General features: G+C 44.4%; 1 protein-coding gene across 2 annotated transcripts in view; it reads right to left on the bottom strand.

The window, feature by feature from the left end:
- The window catches only part of mob2a (MOB kinase activator 2a), a 52,553-nt gene that overhangs the window by 22,302 nt on the left and 16,280 nt on the right, over nt 1–13,971 (bottom strand). Inside the window, exon 1 of one of the 2 annotated variants that reach the window (XM_080876254.1) lies at nt 6,952–7,701. The exons of the other annotated variant lie outside the window; for it this stretch is intronic. Within the exon in view, the coding sequence (XP_080732380.1) occupies nt 6,952–6,989 (38 nt within the window). The 5' untranslated portion in view covers nt 6,990–7,701. Of the gene's footprint in view, nt 1–6,951; nt 7,702–13,971 lie in introns of those variants that run through there. 2 annotated transcript variants of the gene reach the window in all.

Raw genomic sequence — 13,971 nt, 5'->3', positions numbered from 1 at the left:
TAAGATGCTGGGTGATAAGACGTCTCCTACTGGGCATGTGCAGAGGAAAGCCTCAAACTAGTGAGAAACAAACAGAAAAAAAACAATATGCTTTTTCCAGTTGTGCAGTGGCTGTTTGTCATTTAAATTGATTTTTACTTGTTCCCATTAACAGTATTCATATTTTTTATTTGACTCATCAGGACTAGAAGCTACAGGAGGCACTGGAATTTTTTGGGGGGGATTTTTGACCTGTTTGGATTATTTCCTCTCTTCTGGGCACCTTAGACATGGATGATATTGTACCACAATCCCTTACTGTGTTTCTAATGCACTGATTATTCCCAGGAGATCGCAACAACTTCAGTGACACAGACAAAGGGACTGTCTGGCACTGAGTCATGGTTTCATCACTGAAGAACCAGTTTGGAGAGAAGATCAAACTGGTAAAGCCATGCTTTTGATGAAGCTGTTTTTCCTCCTCCTCCTTCAGCTGAGTTCAATAAACAATCTGACAGTTATTCAACACGCCTTCATTTTCATCACACATTACAAAACCAACCAAGTAGAGCAGGACGATGTGACCAAAAATATTTATCACGATATACATTTGAAAATTTGCAATAACGATATAACTGACGATATAATTGACACTAGACAAAATACTTTACAACTCCTCAACTTTATTAGTGCAAAAAACCCATCAATGTATTTTCACTTAAACAAGCAAATTCCTCGCTGACAGTTTAACCAAAAGGCGTTTCCAATGGAAACTGGCCGACATATCCTCAGCATAACCATGTATAATATCCACAAAACTTAAAAAGAGGTTATACACACACAATACTGTAATATTATGTTGAAGCACAGTACGTATCACTCCGCGAGGCTGCCTACGATAGCCGTAACGCTCCGACAATCCATCAAGCGGCGCGGCTTCGTAGCTTAGCAAAGTCGCACTGAAACATTTGACAGATTTTCGAGCGCCGTGTACATAAAATCATTTCGAGGTCAGTAAACACAACCAGAATTCATACATAAGGCACACGGGATTATAAGAGGCACTGTCGATTTTCAGAAAAAACACAAAGCCACAGGAAATAATTCCATTCACTTTTTCCAGGAATTGAATAGATAATGGTTATATGGCATGCCTAGGCATTAGTCGTTTCAACAAACTTTCCTGAAAAATTTGAGCATTTCCAATCAATCTGAGCGACCGTGAGCCACAGAATAAGGGAGCCCGCTGGGCTGAGGGGAAGGATCGCGGGGCTTGTTGGTGGAGAATGGTGTTCTTGTTGAGCTCAGCTCTGTGACAGCAGCCCGGTCTGCCAAAGACAGCCTAATGAGAGACACATGGCATCCAGTATGGTCTGCTCTGCTAGTACGACACACAGCTATTGTTCTACACCGCACATTATAAAACTAACCAAGTGACCCACTGCAAGCAAACATACACAAGCTTTGTCATGTGATGGAGCCTTACAGTCTGACTGCAGCCGCTTTCCAGCGACGTGTCAGCAACATGTCTTACGGGTAGAGAAACGCTGAACCACAAAATGCTGCCAAAACTGAAATTTTCTCTTTGTTTCATGCTGTAATTGTGTAGAGAGGTCTGACGACCACAACTCTGACATTCAAAAACTGAATGAAACCCTGACCTTGGATTCAACTCCAACAGCAGTAGTTGCCTCAGGAGTGTTGCGTTGGAAGAGACCCTGGAAAAATCAATTCTTGTGAGTTTGTGGGTGCAAAGAGTATGTGAGAGCACGAGAATGGTTTCTACACGTTACAATACATAAAGATCTTAGTGAGGGGTTCCTTAGATAACCGCCAACGAGACTGAAACCATTTTAATTCAGCTATTTAATCGAAACTCATCAGGACAGTCACGCTCAGCAAGAATAAGAAGTATTTTCTGCTCCCTTGGTTAGACGAGACAATCTACCAACAGAAAGAAAGAAATGAAGCACGCAAGATTAAAACAGTGGCACGAACATGTAGACGTGGCCGTGTTAGCTTCCTGTCTTTAATGTATCGGTAATAAAAGGGTTAAATTTCAATTAAAACAAAAACACTAGGATATAGTACACTACATATATGTGATCGAACAATATGCTTCTAATAATACGTTTGCAGTTAATTTTCAGATATTTCATCATTCAAATTAAAGTATTATATTATATTGGCTAAATGTATCAGCACTCTCACAGCAAAGTGACTGCAGTCCCTGCTTTATCGGTTAAGTTATTTGGATAACATTTCCAGAGGTAATACGGTTTATGTCCATGTAGAATTCTATACCCCTGAATTCTGCCCCCTGCTGGCCATTAGAATGATGCCACTTGCATATTTTAGACTTGAAAGCAATTTTTATCTTTCCTATACACATGTTTCCTCCCCCGATTTTGCCTATGTATAAAAATCAAAGCTACTGACTGGACAGAAACATAATACAACGGCCAAGTAATTAAAGCCAAGTCAGTTTTATTTTACTTGCGTCATACGACGACAGACGTTTCAGATGGCTTTGTTCTAAATGACATGATCGACATTGGAGTTGACAGTGATTGTTGGAGTGCTGGCAGGCGTTTTCTACTTCACACAATGCTACCGTTGAAAGCTTAAACACCGGAGCCCAGCGGACCCAGGGCTGCCTCGAGTCGAGGTCAACGAGGACCCGTTCAGATGGGTGTGCCTCCAAAAACACACATTAATCAAGAAATATAACATCACTGCCAAGACATCTGATTGGCTGATGAAGTCGCAAAGGAAGAGAAGAGCTAAAAATAGACCTGAGAGCCCATTTTGGCTTAATGAGCCCAAGAGACATCAGGATCAGGTCCCACCCCTGCCTTCACCATGATGGGGGGAGAATAGTTAAATAGTTCTGGCATAAGCCCTGCCTTTACCAGGCTTCTGTGTGCATTTCACCAACAGCATTTAACACATGCAGAGCTTTAGATTTACATTACGCACACACAGAAACGACAGGCTGTTATTCATGCTAAAAGTAGCGATGAAGTGTAAACAAAGTTCTGAATCCCACTGAGGCCTAATCGAATCCAGCTGTGGTGGATGTGTTAAAGCTACAATTTTACCCTCACCATCAAAATGGTCCTTTAAGACTAGAAAACTATATTTAGACTTTATACAGCAGTTGGGGCACGCTTCGAGTGGCTAGCCCTAAAACCACAAGAGAGAAGAACCAGAATCTTTCTGCTCCAACTGCCCAAGAGCCTATATCATCTTAGCCTCTCTTTCAAGCACAATAACCAGCTACGTGCATGCCAGTAAGCCAGTCAGATTTTTTTAAAACTAAAGCTCTGCATAGCCGTGCTAGGTCTATCTGCGGGGGGGGGGGGGGGGGGGGGGGGGGCAAAAAAAACAAACTGGGAACATTTACTTTTTTCTTTTAAAGAGCAAAGTCTGTTAAGTCCAGTGTTCTGCAAACACCAGGGGAAACAGAAGACGAGGAAAAACGTTCCCCTGTCCCTTTATGCTGGAACACTGTGTCCAAAAAAAACAAACAGTGTTGCACAGCCAAAGGGGCACACAACAGGATGAGAGGAGAAGCTGGGCAAGCATGACTGACGAGCTACCTTTTGGCTGTATTCCATTTTATTTCAACCAGTTCTAACCTACCCTCCAAACAAAACCCATAACCTCCAAAGTCTAGCACTCCGCTTCTCTGTTCAGCTATAGGAGCCTGGCTATGAGCCATCGACATCCCCTTGTCTGCAACTCCGTGCCTCCCCCCCTCCTCTTGCCCTCCCCACAATTCAAGATACAGTGTGTGTCTGACTACAGCAGAATATCTGCCTGTTACAGCAGCAGTGTCCTCAAAAGTCTCCCCCAAACCGCAGCATAATAACAGAGAGCGAGTGGGCAGGAGAGGAAACGGGAGGAGGGATCAGATGGAGAAGTTGAAGTTTAACTTAAAGACTGCTAGAAATTATACTCTCAACAGCAAGAAACAACAACAACAAAAGGGGAATGAAAGGTCAAGAGTCGACACGTAAAATATACCTATAGAAGAAGCAGTCACAGCACACCAGCACCCCCATCCAGCAGTCGATCAAGCAGAGCCAAGGTGACGATGCTCCAAACCACAGCACCCTATATACCGTTTCACCTCCCCGTTTTTGCTCCCGTTTGAAACTCTGCTACAGGTGCACCAGGAAAACTGCTCCCAGCTCCAACGTAGCACTGAGTGTAATCATATGTCTGCTGCAAAGACCTTCGACTTCAACGCAGGTCACGCACGAAGCTGGCCGGACGGGCAGAGAAAAACACCTCAAAACAAACAACCATTCACAAAACTAGACGCACTTCTCTGAGCAGGTTTCTCTTTCTCGCTCCTTTCCAACTACTGCAACTGCCTGCTTCACTTTCACACTCTTGCGCTCGCTCTCTCTCCCTCTCTCCCTCCCTCCCACTTGCTGGCTCACACTTGAAAGGCGGGAAGATTAGCTTGGCAAACAGAGTCCCATAAACAAACTGCTGACTGCTGGGCAGTACATGGTGGACTGCAGGGTAGAGCGAAAAAGGAGGGACATTGGGGGGCAGGGGAGCGGGGGGTGAAAATCCCTGGGAGGCAGTAATCTTGACATCTGTATACATCCTAAACAAGGGCTAAACATCCCATCTCCACCCATCGCAGACCAAACACACAATGTTTACTAAATCGAAGTCTGAGTCAAATCCTGTCCAACCTCTGCAGAAAGTCGAGGAGTTCAGGAAGCTGACAGACTCGCAGTTTTGCACCGTCATCGTAACTGCAGAAAGGTGATTGCCAGCTCTTGCATTAATATCGAGAAAGGACTGAACACGGGAATGAACACGCAGCACAAGGTTATACAGCGTTTTGAGCACATATAAGTGCCTGTGACTGTTCATTCATATAAATGATGCATAGGTACGGTAAGGGAGGGGATAGCGCAGAGACAAGCCTCCAGGAAGTGAGCCAATCACTGCAGAGTACTCTAGTTATGATGCGGGCAAATAAGGAGAAGGACACAAATAAAAACATTCAGCTTCTTTTGCTCCCCATCATTCACTTCCTCGCTGCTCAAAACACACATAAGCACTTTAAGGGACTGCAGAGAACAGATCAATGTCTGCTGCTTAAATCGAAGGCTTCAGACACTGCCGGACACACCAGACAAACACAGGATTAACTGAGCATAACGAAGGCAGCCTATGCCAGTGAATACTGACGCTTCAATGTCAAAGAGACCGAATCCACTCTGCTGTTTAGTGAAAACAAATCACTGCAGCCTGCCAAGAAAAAGACTGAGATAGCAGAGCCAGGAGACAGTCACCTTCAGAAGATGGCAGTTATGTAACCGCAGCGAAGGGGGGCTTTGCTCTTTTTCTGCCGTTGAGTTCTCAAAGAAGCTCTGAACTGTGAGATGAATGTGGAAAAAAAACAAAAAACAAACGAACAAAAAAAGCCAGCAGTGATTGTAGACTCTCTCGCCTAACCTATTCTTACCCTGCTGCGCACAAGTTTTTGAGATGCAAGATGACAAAGAAGCACCGCAGCAGCAATGACGTCAGCTCTCCTCCTCCTCATCTTCTTCCTTCTGCTCCCTGGAGAAGTGCTAACAGGAGCTTCAGCTTTAAGGCCTCCTCTGTCATAGCTTAATTATTCCCCTCTCTCTCTCACCTGCATCCACACAGATGTGAAAGTATATGTGGAGCATGACTACATCACACACACACTTCCTAAGTGAAAAAAAGAAAGAGGTGGAGCGCGTATGCAGTGATAATATCACTCGCATTTTCAACCGCGTGATGAAATGAGTGTTGGCACTCGTTAGCCCCCTTTGTTTCCAAGCACCTGAGAGTCAGGATGTGGTGTGTGTGTGTGTGTGTGTGTGTGTGTGTGTGTAAAGCACAGCGGAAAGCCCTACATCTTATAACAAGCCAAAGGGGAAAAGGAGTGCCAAGGGGAAAGGGGAAGAAATGAAACTGCCATTGAATCAACTGTCACTTTCAACAATGTGACCAGCTTCTTGTGGGTCTCCATCTGCGTGTGTTTTTGCCAAATAAGTCAAGCCAACCATAAAATCAAGACATCCGGAGTAACGGTTGCACGGGCTGTGCATGACTCATTTGGAGGAAAGCAGAAAAAACTTTTTTGTACAAACGTGTGACTTGGACTGATAACGATGAGGAGAGAGAAAGAGACAAAGTGAACCGATGAGCAGTGGAAAGACCTGACTCGTGATTGGTTTTGAAACACTGGTATATGAATGAAGGCTGTTGCAACCATGCAAAGGCAAGGTCGGTTGGGGGGGGGGGGCAGAGGTACATCATTCATGCCGCTACATACAAAGTTGCTAGGTGATGTAACCTCAAGAAAGGGTATTCCTGGGAAGGGGAAAGCGAGGGGAGGATAAAGAAGGGAGAGAGGGACAAAACACAGTTTCCCTAAGTGAGAAGAGGGAAAACAAAAGAAAGAGCCCAACCCCTAAAAAAGCGAGACCAACAGGTTTTTCTCCCCATCCAGCTACAGAAACTTGAATTACACATGGGTGGTGAAAGGGCACCAACGGTTAAACGAGCTGACACACTAAAGGATTTAACAGCCGTCTGATCAACCAATGCTTTTAAGGTAATCAACTCTGAGGCTGTCATTAAAATGGCAAACTCACTCAAATTGTGTAAGTGCATTATAAATAAATACAAAGTTTCCTCTAATGTCCACGCCAGCAGAGACCAAGCCTTCAAAGACTCAAGCTGCAGCTAATGCCACAGCAATATCGCTGATGTTGCAGTAGAAAAGTAGCCAAACTCTCCGTTAGCAACATGAAGCGTTACTCTAGAACATTACAGAGATGCCATAAAGAGACCTCGGAGCACTACGAGAGAACGTGAACTGATTTAGGAGCTCAGGATATGACAACACGTCTCCCCCCGCGCTCCATACAGACACACGCTGGCAGCACTGCTCCGCACTCTTACCTATTTAACGTATAGGACCCGTTCCTTTTGAATCTCATCCTGGATGACAGGAAGCGGATAAAGAAATCCAGAATTGATGGTGTTTCTTTCTTATTGTCGCAGCTCGAAACAAACGAACAGCGCCGCGTCTCCCTCCGGACCGCTGCAGAACAAACAAACGCCTTTTTCTCGTTTTTTTGTTGCAGACCTCTCCCTCTCTCCTCCACAACTGTTTCTTTCTACCGTTCCTCTCCCCAGTCCTCCACCCCGTCGCCTCCTTCTTTTCTTCCTCCTCCTACTCCTTTGGTTCCCGACTCGATTTAGTTTCCGTGCATGGGGCAGGGTTAACGAGTCTTCATGCCGCAGGAGTTGCGATTAGAACAAAGCCAGACCTCGTACCGGTGACATGTGGTCGGTGTAAGTTGGAAAAAATCTAGTGATATTAACACGAAGTCTGGTTGAGACTGCTCGGCTTTGTGTCCACAGCCTCGCTGACGCAAACCACCGCGCTTTACTCCAAAAGAGAGGAAAGCAATGTAACTTGAATCCTTTCAATATTACCACATCTACATCCCTTCCTCAGGCTCCACTCGGCGGCATAAAACCGATATAAAAGTGACCCCTAAACACAATAAAACATTAAAAAACAAAACAAAAAAGGTCCCTTTATGGAGAATGATGATCGAAGCGAGTCAGTTTTCTTCTCTCCACACAGGGTCCCGCGGAGGATCTCATGTTTCAACCGCGTTTCCTATCAGCGGAGCTAAAAATACGCATTTATATTCCTCCATATAGGCTGAACGCAAACCAGACGCCACCACCCCAACACGGATCTTGTCAGCGCCTGAAGGGTGAGACAGATTTGACGCTAAGAATAGGGCTGAGGATCCATTAATGCCATTTAAATCCAAAGTAGTCCTTCCAGGTGTATCTGTGGCTTTCTAACGCGCATATAGTCACTTTACATTAAACTCCAGGAGCACTATTCGGCTCTTTTGTTACTGGCATATAAACACTGGATTAAGATTTTAACAGGATGTGGTTTAATAAAGAAAAACTACGGTAATCACAGCTGATTACATGGTTGGTTTGTAATGATAAAAAGGGGGTGGGTGGGTATGCCTATTAATCCCCATCTACTATACCAAGGAACTCTTGACCGTGCATTAGGTACAGATGAGCACAATGATCAATCCTGACTTGCTAGTGAGTAATAGCCACATTTTTTCCCAGCACCTTCCTTAGAAATGATAATGAAATGAGTTGGAGGATAATTTAAGCGGACATAAAGGTGAGACTGGATCCCCTCAAGCTAGGCCCATGTGTGTCTGTTTCCATCCGGGGGGTCTTTCACCTGGCAGATAATCTTCACACCACCTGATAATCTGTGTACACCGACTACAACCAAAGATAAAGCAAAGCTGTTGTTTTGTCAAGCTTGGCTTTTTAATGGATTTGTTAAAAAAAAAAAAAAACTGTTTGGAGGAGTTGGAGAGGAGAAAAGAGGGCAAGAATGGAGCTAAAATTTGGTAGACAGCCAGACCACAGAAAGCGAAGAGGAGATGTGGTTTTCTTATACGGCTGAGTAAGCTTTGAGAAGGGGAAGATGACATGCAATGAAGGCTCAAAATCCAGGACAGCATTGTGTGTTGCAGTAACGGCAAATTAGGGTTTTAGAAATGTTACATTTGCTCTAAATTCTCCAACAGCAGCTTAATTACAGGGAAAGCCCAGCTAATCTAGGAGGATATGGTTTAAAGAATCCTGAGTTACTTGGTTAATAATTTCTCTAATAGCAAAATAAAAGATCTCATTACGTTTTGCGCACGTGTCCTGAGGGATTAGAAGCACAAAATAATGAATCCAGGCATGCGGTTAAGTTTAAAAGTAATCCAACTTATTCCGCATTACATCATATATAAGTGCAAAAGTGCAGTGTGGCATTTGTGTGCGTGTTTCCTCTGCTGCCGCAAAATACTCGGGACTGGTTTCATAGCTCCAAGTCGTTTATTACAATAAGAGCAGCTTGGCACCAAAAGTGCTGATCAATGGCACTGCTGTAGCTGCTCCATCAGTCACTGCAGAGTTGCACAACAGCAGCTGGAGGTAGAGAAGAGGAGGAGGAAGACAACAGGAGGCAGGAGTATGAGGGAGAATATCAACAGCAAGAAAACGTGACTTTTAAAAGGTGTGGGGCAGTGAACGCTGCAGACCACGGAGGCACAATTAGCATGGGTTTTATTGATGCTCCTCCTATTCAGTCTTCCTGCTTCCTGCACCTCAACTATCCCTGATTTATTGCTCTGTTTGCAGCCCCTTCATTAAGTTAATTTGAGCTTTCTTCTTTTGCAATTCTTATGCTGATTCCTCCATTTCCTCCACCTGGCATCACTTCTCTCCATCCAGCCCATCCCTCCCTACACTCTTATTCTTGTTGTGCAACAATGTGGTGAACTGTAAGTGCATCTCCTTGCATACTAATGAGGATAAAAGTTGCCAGCCAAACAGCAATGCCTTTACTCTCTCCCTCTCTTTTTTTTTCCTGTCTAAAAGATGAAGCTTCTGAGGGCACAGAGGTTAAAATAAAATACCCATAAACCTTCTCTGTTCATTTCTCTGCCTCGTTTTTAATGACAGGGAAGCTTCCAGAAAGCGGTCATCATTGGCTGGTGTGTGGCTGTGGAATAGCCCTGCCCCCTTCAACCCTCGCTCCTGCTCTGAAGCTTTCCAGGAATACTCTGGTGGACCGCAATGCACAAACACACACAGACACACACACAGTATATCAAGGCTCCAGGAACCTGAGTGCATGTATAAGAAGAGAGGCCAGCTTTAGAGTCTCCAAGTTTCCCAGCACTGACAGAGGTGATACTGACAGAAACCACACAACTCCCTACTTCAGTGCCAAAAAAGTCTTACGAAACCACTACCATGTTTGTATTATGCAATTTAATGTACATAGGGTTTTGCTGCCAAGAACCAAACACATGCTGTTTTTCTTTCCAACACAAGTGGGCACACTCCAAAAATGTTTACGCACACAAAAACAGCACAGCAGAGGTATATGTGAGCTGGGGCCGAGCCAAGCGGTGTGGTATGAAAGAGCCTATATATACACAGCCAGGCTGGGTGACGCCAGGAGGCGGTCGGTCTTTCTGTGTGTGTCTGTCTTTCACATCGTGGCCTGAAACAGAAGCAAGAGAACTGCTTGTCCACCTTTTTGGGCTTCTGCCACCAGGATGGGTAGCACCACAAAGCCTGTGAAGATAGATTCACGAGGGGCAGATGTGACACAGTAAATTAAAAGACAGTGGTGATTTTATTTTCTCAGGATGGTGGGACTTTGGTGCCACCTGCTGTTAAAAAGAAATAATGTACTGCTCAAGCGAAAGTAAACGCTTTCTCATTATTCCTGTGGCACGCATGAGCTGAGAAACAGTCATGAGAGAAAGACAGCAGGAAGGGGAGGAAAGCTGCAGGAAGAGGTGCGGGCCGCCGCTGATGTCCTGACGACTGGTATGCTGTCTGGTATTGCTGGCATGTGAATAAAGGCTTTGAATTAGAGATAAAGGGAAAAAGAGAAGACAGATGACGGAGGAAGGCTATGTCAAGAAGATCCGGGCTCTCAGTGTCATGGTATTGCTGATATGTGAAAGGCAGGACATTATGACATGAATGACAGGAGCCAATGAGAAGCAAGGACTCTGCAGAAGACGTTTGCAGGTTAAAAAAAATGGTTACACACTGATGGGAATAAACTACAGATGAGAGGACACAATGAGGACTTGAACCGCCCACTTTGTGTGTGTGTTTTAGGGGAAAAACAGAGCATGCCTCAGCACAAATAAGAACAGAACTAGTGATCCCAATCAGCCTCAGGCTGGTGGTGTACTGGTATCACTGGTTTAAAACTGCAGCTGCTTGGTACAGTCATGTGATACTGGACTGCATCGAGCCTGGTGCACACTGGGAAGGCCTGCAAGCCATGATTATGCAACAACAAGATCTGATTTCATGCCCACTGGATCTCTCCTCTCCTTCCGTTATCTCAACTCGTACTTTATCTACATTTATCCTGCAACCAGAGTATCTTCATCGCTTTTCTCAGTCTTCAACACACATGAGACTGAGCATATTCCACCATCTCTTGGAAAATAGTGACCTTATATGACCTGCTAAAAATCAATGATTAAGCAAATGAAGTTACCCAACTCCTAGCAGGTAATCATTTTTTATCCACAGACATGTTCCTTTCTGGTGAAAAGTCATGTAACCTGTAGATGTGCTGCCCTCTTGTGGCATTAAAAAACAGCTTAAAACCACATTCTATGGACATCACTATAAGTTCTTAGTCTTTTCTCTTAGAAAAGAGAGCCACAGCTGTGCTTTACTTCCTATGATTGTAGAAAGAGAAAAATGGAGCCTGGCCAACTGGTCGGACCAGCTAAGGATGGTCTAGACGATAACAGATATAGAGGAGCATGAACTCAAGCTGTAACATCTGAACTTGAAGACAAAACATAAACGTCCTTGTTAGAGGGTTCTTTCACTCACATTTAAATAACATTCAAGGCTATTTTTACTTATCTCACATTTTACATCACAAAAAGAGGCAGTCATCTGTGCAGTCAACTCGCACGCCATACCTTTCCAGACCACACATACTGGTGTGGCTGTTAAATCTGGGACCAGATCAATGCAGGACTCCATCAGAGGCTCACAATATGTGAGTGAGTGTGTTTTTGTTTTTTTTAATTAAAAAAAACATTTTAAGATTACAGTGGCAAAAACATCCTTTAAAAGTTTTTCTGCACTAAAGATTTAAAATGGATTAAAAACTTGGAAAATCTATACTACAGTACACATATAGTTTTTTAGTTATTTTTATACTTTATTGCAACATTGATTAGTTTTATTTATTTATTTTTATTGACAGCAGGCTCTATATGAATGCTCTAATTGTTGCCGTTATGGCCTCTTGTCCCCTTATTAATTTCACTGCAATACTGAACTTCATAATTTTCATTCTCTACTTAAAACATAATGCACAGCAACTGCATCACTAAGCTTCATGCAAACATTTTGTGTACATCACGCTGGTTTGTACAGTGTTAACTATTGGACAGTGACCCTTTGTGACCAAACACTGAGCTGTGTAATACGAATGAGGCTGTGTGTAACTTAGACTCAAATTCCAGAAATAATTTATTCAACCGCGGGGTTGTGTGAAAATGCCACAGAAAGTGTTTGCTGAGCAAATGGAGCATCTCTAGTTTAGCCCCAAACAGCTCTATGCTAATGCCGAAAAACTCCTTCCCCAGGAAACTGAGCCCGACACTGGAAACCCACTGAAACACTGACAGTGCTGAAGTATGTAGCCCACACCTGACAGTGGTTATGCAACAGCTGGCATGTTCAGCAGTGTGTTTGTATGAAGACTAGCATTGTCCAGGTTGCAGCTACTGTGCAGTCTGTGGAGACCAGTGACCAAACGCCTCTGTGCAAACTGCTCACCTTTTAGCTGTTGGGCAATTGTGGCTCACGAGTTGGCAGTTTGTCTTGTAATCAGAAGGTTGCCGGTTTGAGCCCCGGCTCAGACAGTCTCAGTCGTTGTGTCCTTGGGCAAGACACTTCACCCGTTGCCTACTGGTGGTGGTCAGAGGGCCCGGTGGCGCCAGTGTCCGGCAGCCTCGCCTCTGTCAGTGCGCCCCAGGGCAGCTGTGGCTACAATGTAGCTGCCATCACCAGTGTGTGAATGTGTGTGTGAATGGGTGGATGACTGAACGTGTAAAGCGCTATACAAATACAGGCCATTTACCATTCAGAAATTATATTCTGATAGATAACTCCAATAAACCAGCACCAGTGAAGGGTTCGCCGTAATGTAAGGCTAGACAAAGTAATAAAGCAAGGTCATCTGCTCCGAGCAACACAGAAGAGCCACAATGAAGAATTTATGTCTGTTATTAAAGTTTTTCGGGCAGCTAGTGCAAAGATGTTGTTTAAAGACACAAATTCCACTTGTGATAATCGTCACGTTCATGAATTGTATGTATTATTTTCTGGTCTTTCTTGTTTATTAGCACTCAGGCATGAAATGCAGCTGCACAGACAGTGACAAGTTGACTAAGACGAGGAGACAGAAAGATGGAAAGAAAGGCACGTGCGGTTAGAGACGCCGCTCACGTTTCTGCGTTATGATAAACGCAAAGGAGCGACAGATGCCCAGCCGGGGCCCACGTGAGGGAAGCAGCTCTTCCTGTGTTTGTGCATCTCGCTGTTTGCTTTCCCTTTTGCACAACAAGTGACGAGATTTCCTGCAAGCTCCTGTTCCAGACTCCCAGCACAGGCAGAGAGGCAGAACAATGAGGAGGAAGAGAGAGCCGGGCAGTGCAGGAGATAATGGAGGAACACACACACGCACAGGTCATGTGCAAACACAGGCAAAGATTGAGGTGTACGTGAGGACACACACCCTGAATCAAACAAGCACACATGCAGGCAGTGTGGATAACTACAATGAGGCCAAATACAACATGAAAAAGGAGAAGCAAAGGGACCAAAAAAAGAAAGAAAACAACACAGGGAAATTGCAACATAAAGGCCCAGAACCTTATCAAAATCAAGACTGCAGATTTAATTTCATTCAGTCAGCACTAACATTTCCTTCTGAAGCACGGTCTAGTTTAGTCAGTGCAGTAGCTTCCACGTCATCAAGGTTACTCGGTGAGGTGAAATCCCCAGCGGTTGTGAGAAATGTCCCATCTGTGCATACAGTACATGGCCCTGAGCGACACATGAACTCACCAGAGCGCACCAAACCCCTGACCTACACTTCATCTACAAGAAGAAACGGATGTGGGGAATGCGTCTTACTCTTTTATTCCCCACACAAAAAACAAATGTTCAACCTGACACACTGACACCAAGGTTAAGACGAGAAACAGCTTACAGAGCGGATGTCCAGCACACAAGTGCTGCGACGCATATAGCCTCTTCCAGAGCCATAGATAGCGCTTTTCTATTTCTATCTGCTGCTTC

This window comes from Rhamphochromis sp. 'chilingali', assembly GCF_963969265.1.
Source record: "Rhamphochromis sp. 'chilingali' genome assembly, chromosome: 2".
Classification (NCBI taxonomy): domain Eukaryota; kingdom Metazoa; phylum Chordata; class Actinopteri; order Cichliformes; family Cichlidae; genus Rhamphochromis; species Rhamphochromis sp. 'chilingali'.
Note: the sequence above shows the minus strand (reverse complement) of the source record. Positions and strands in the feature narration are given on the sequence as shown.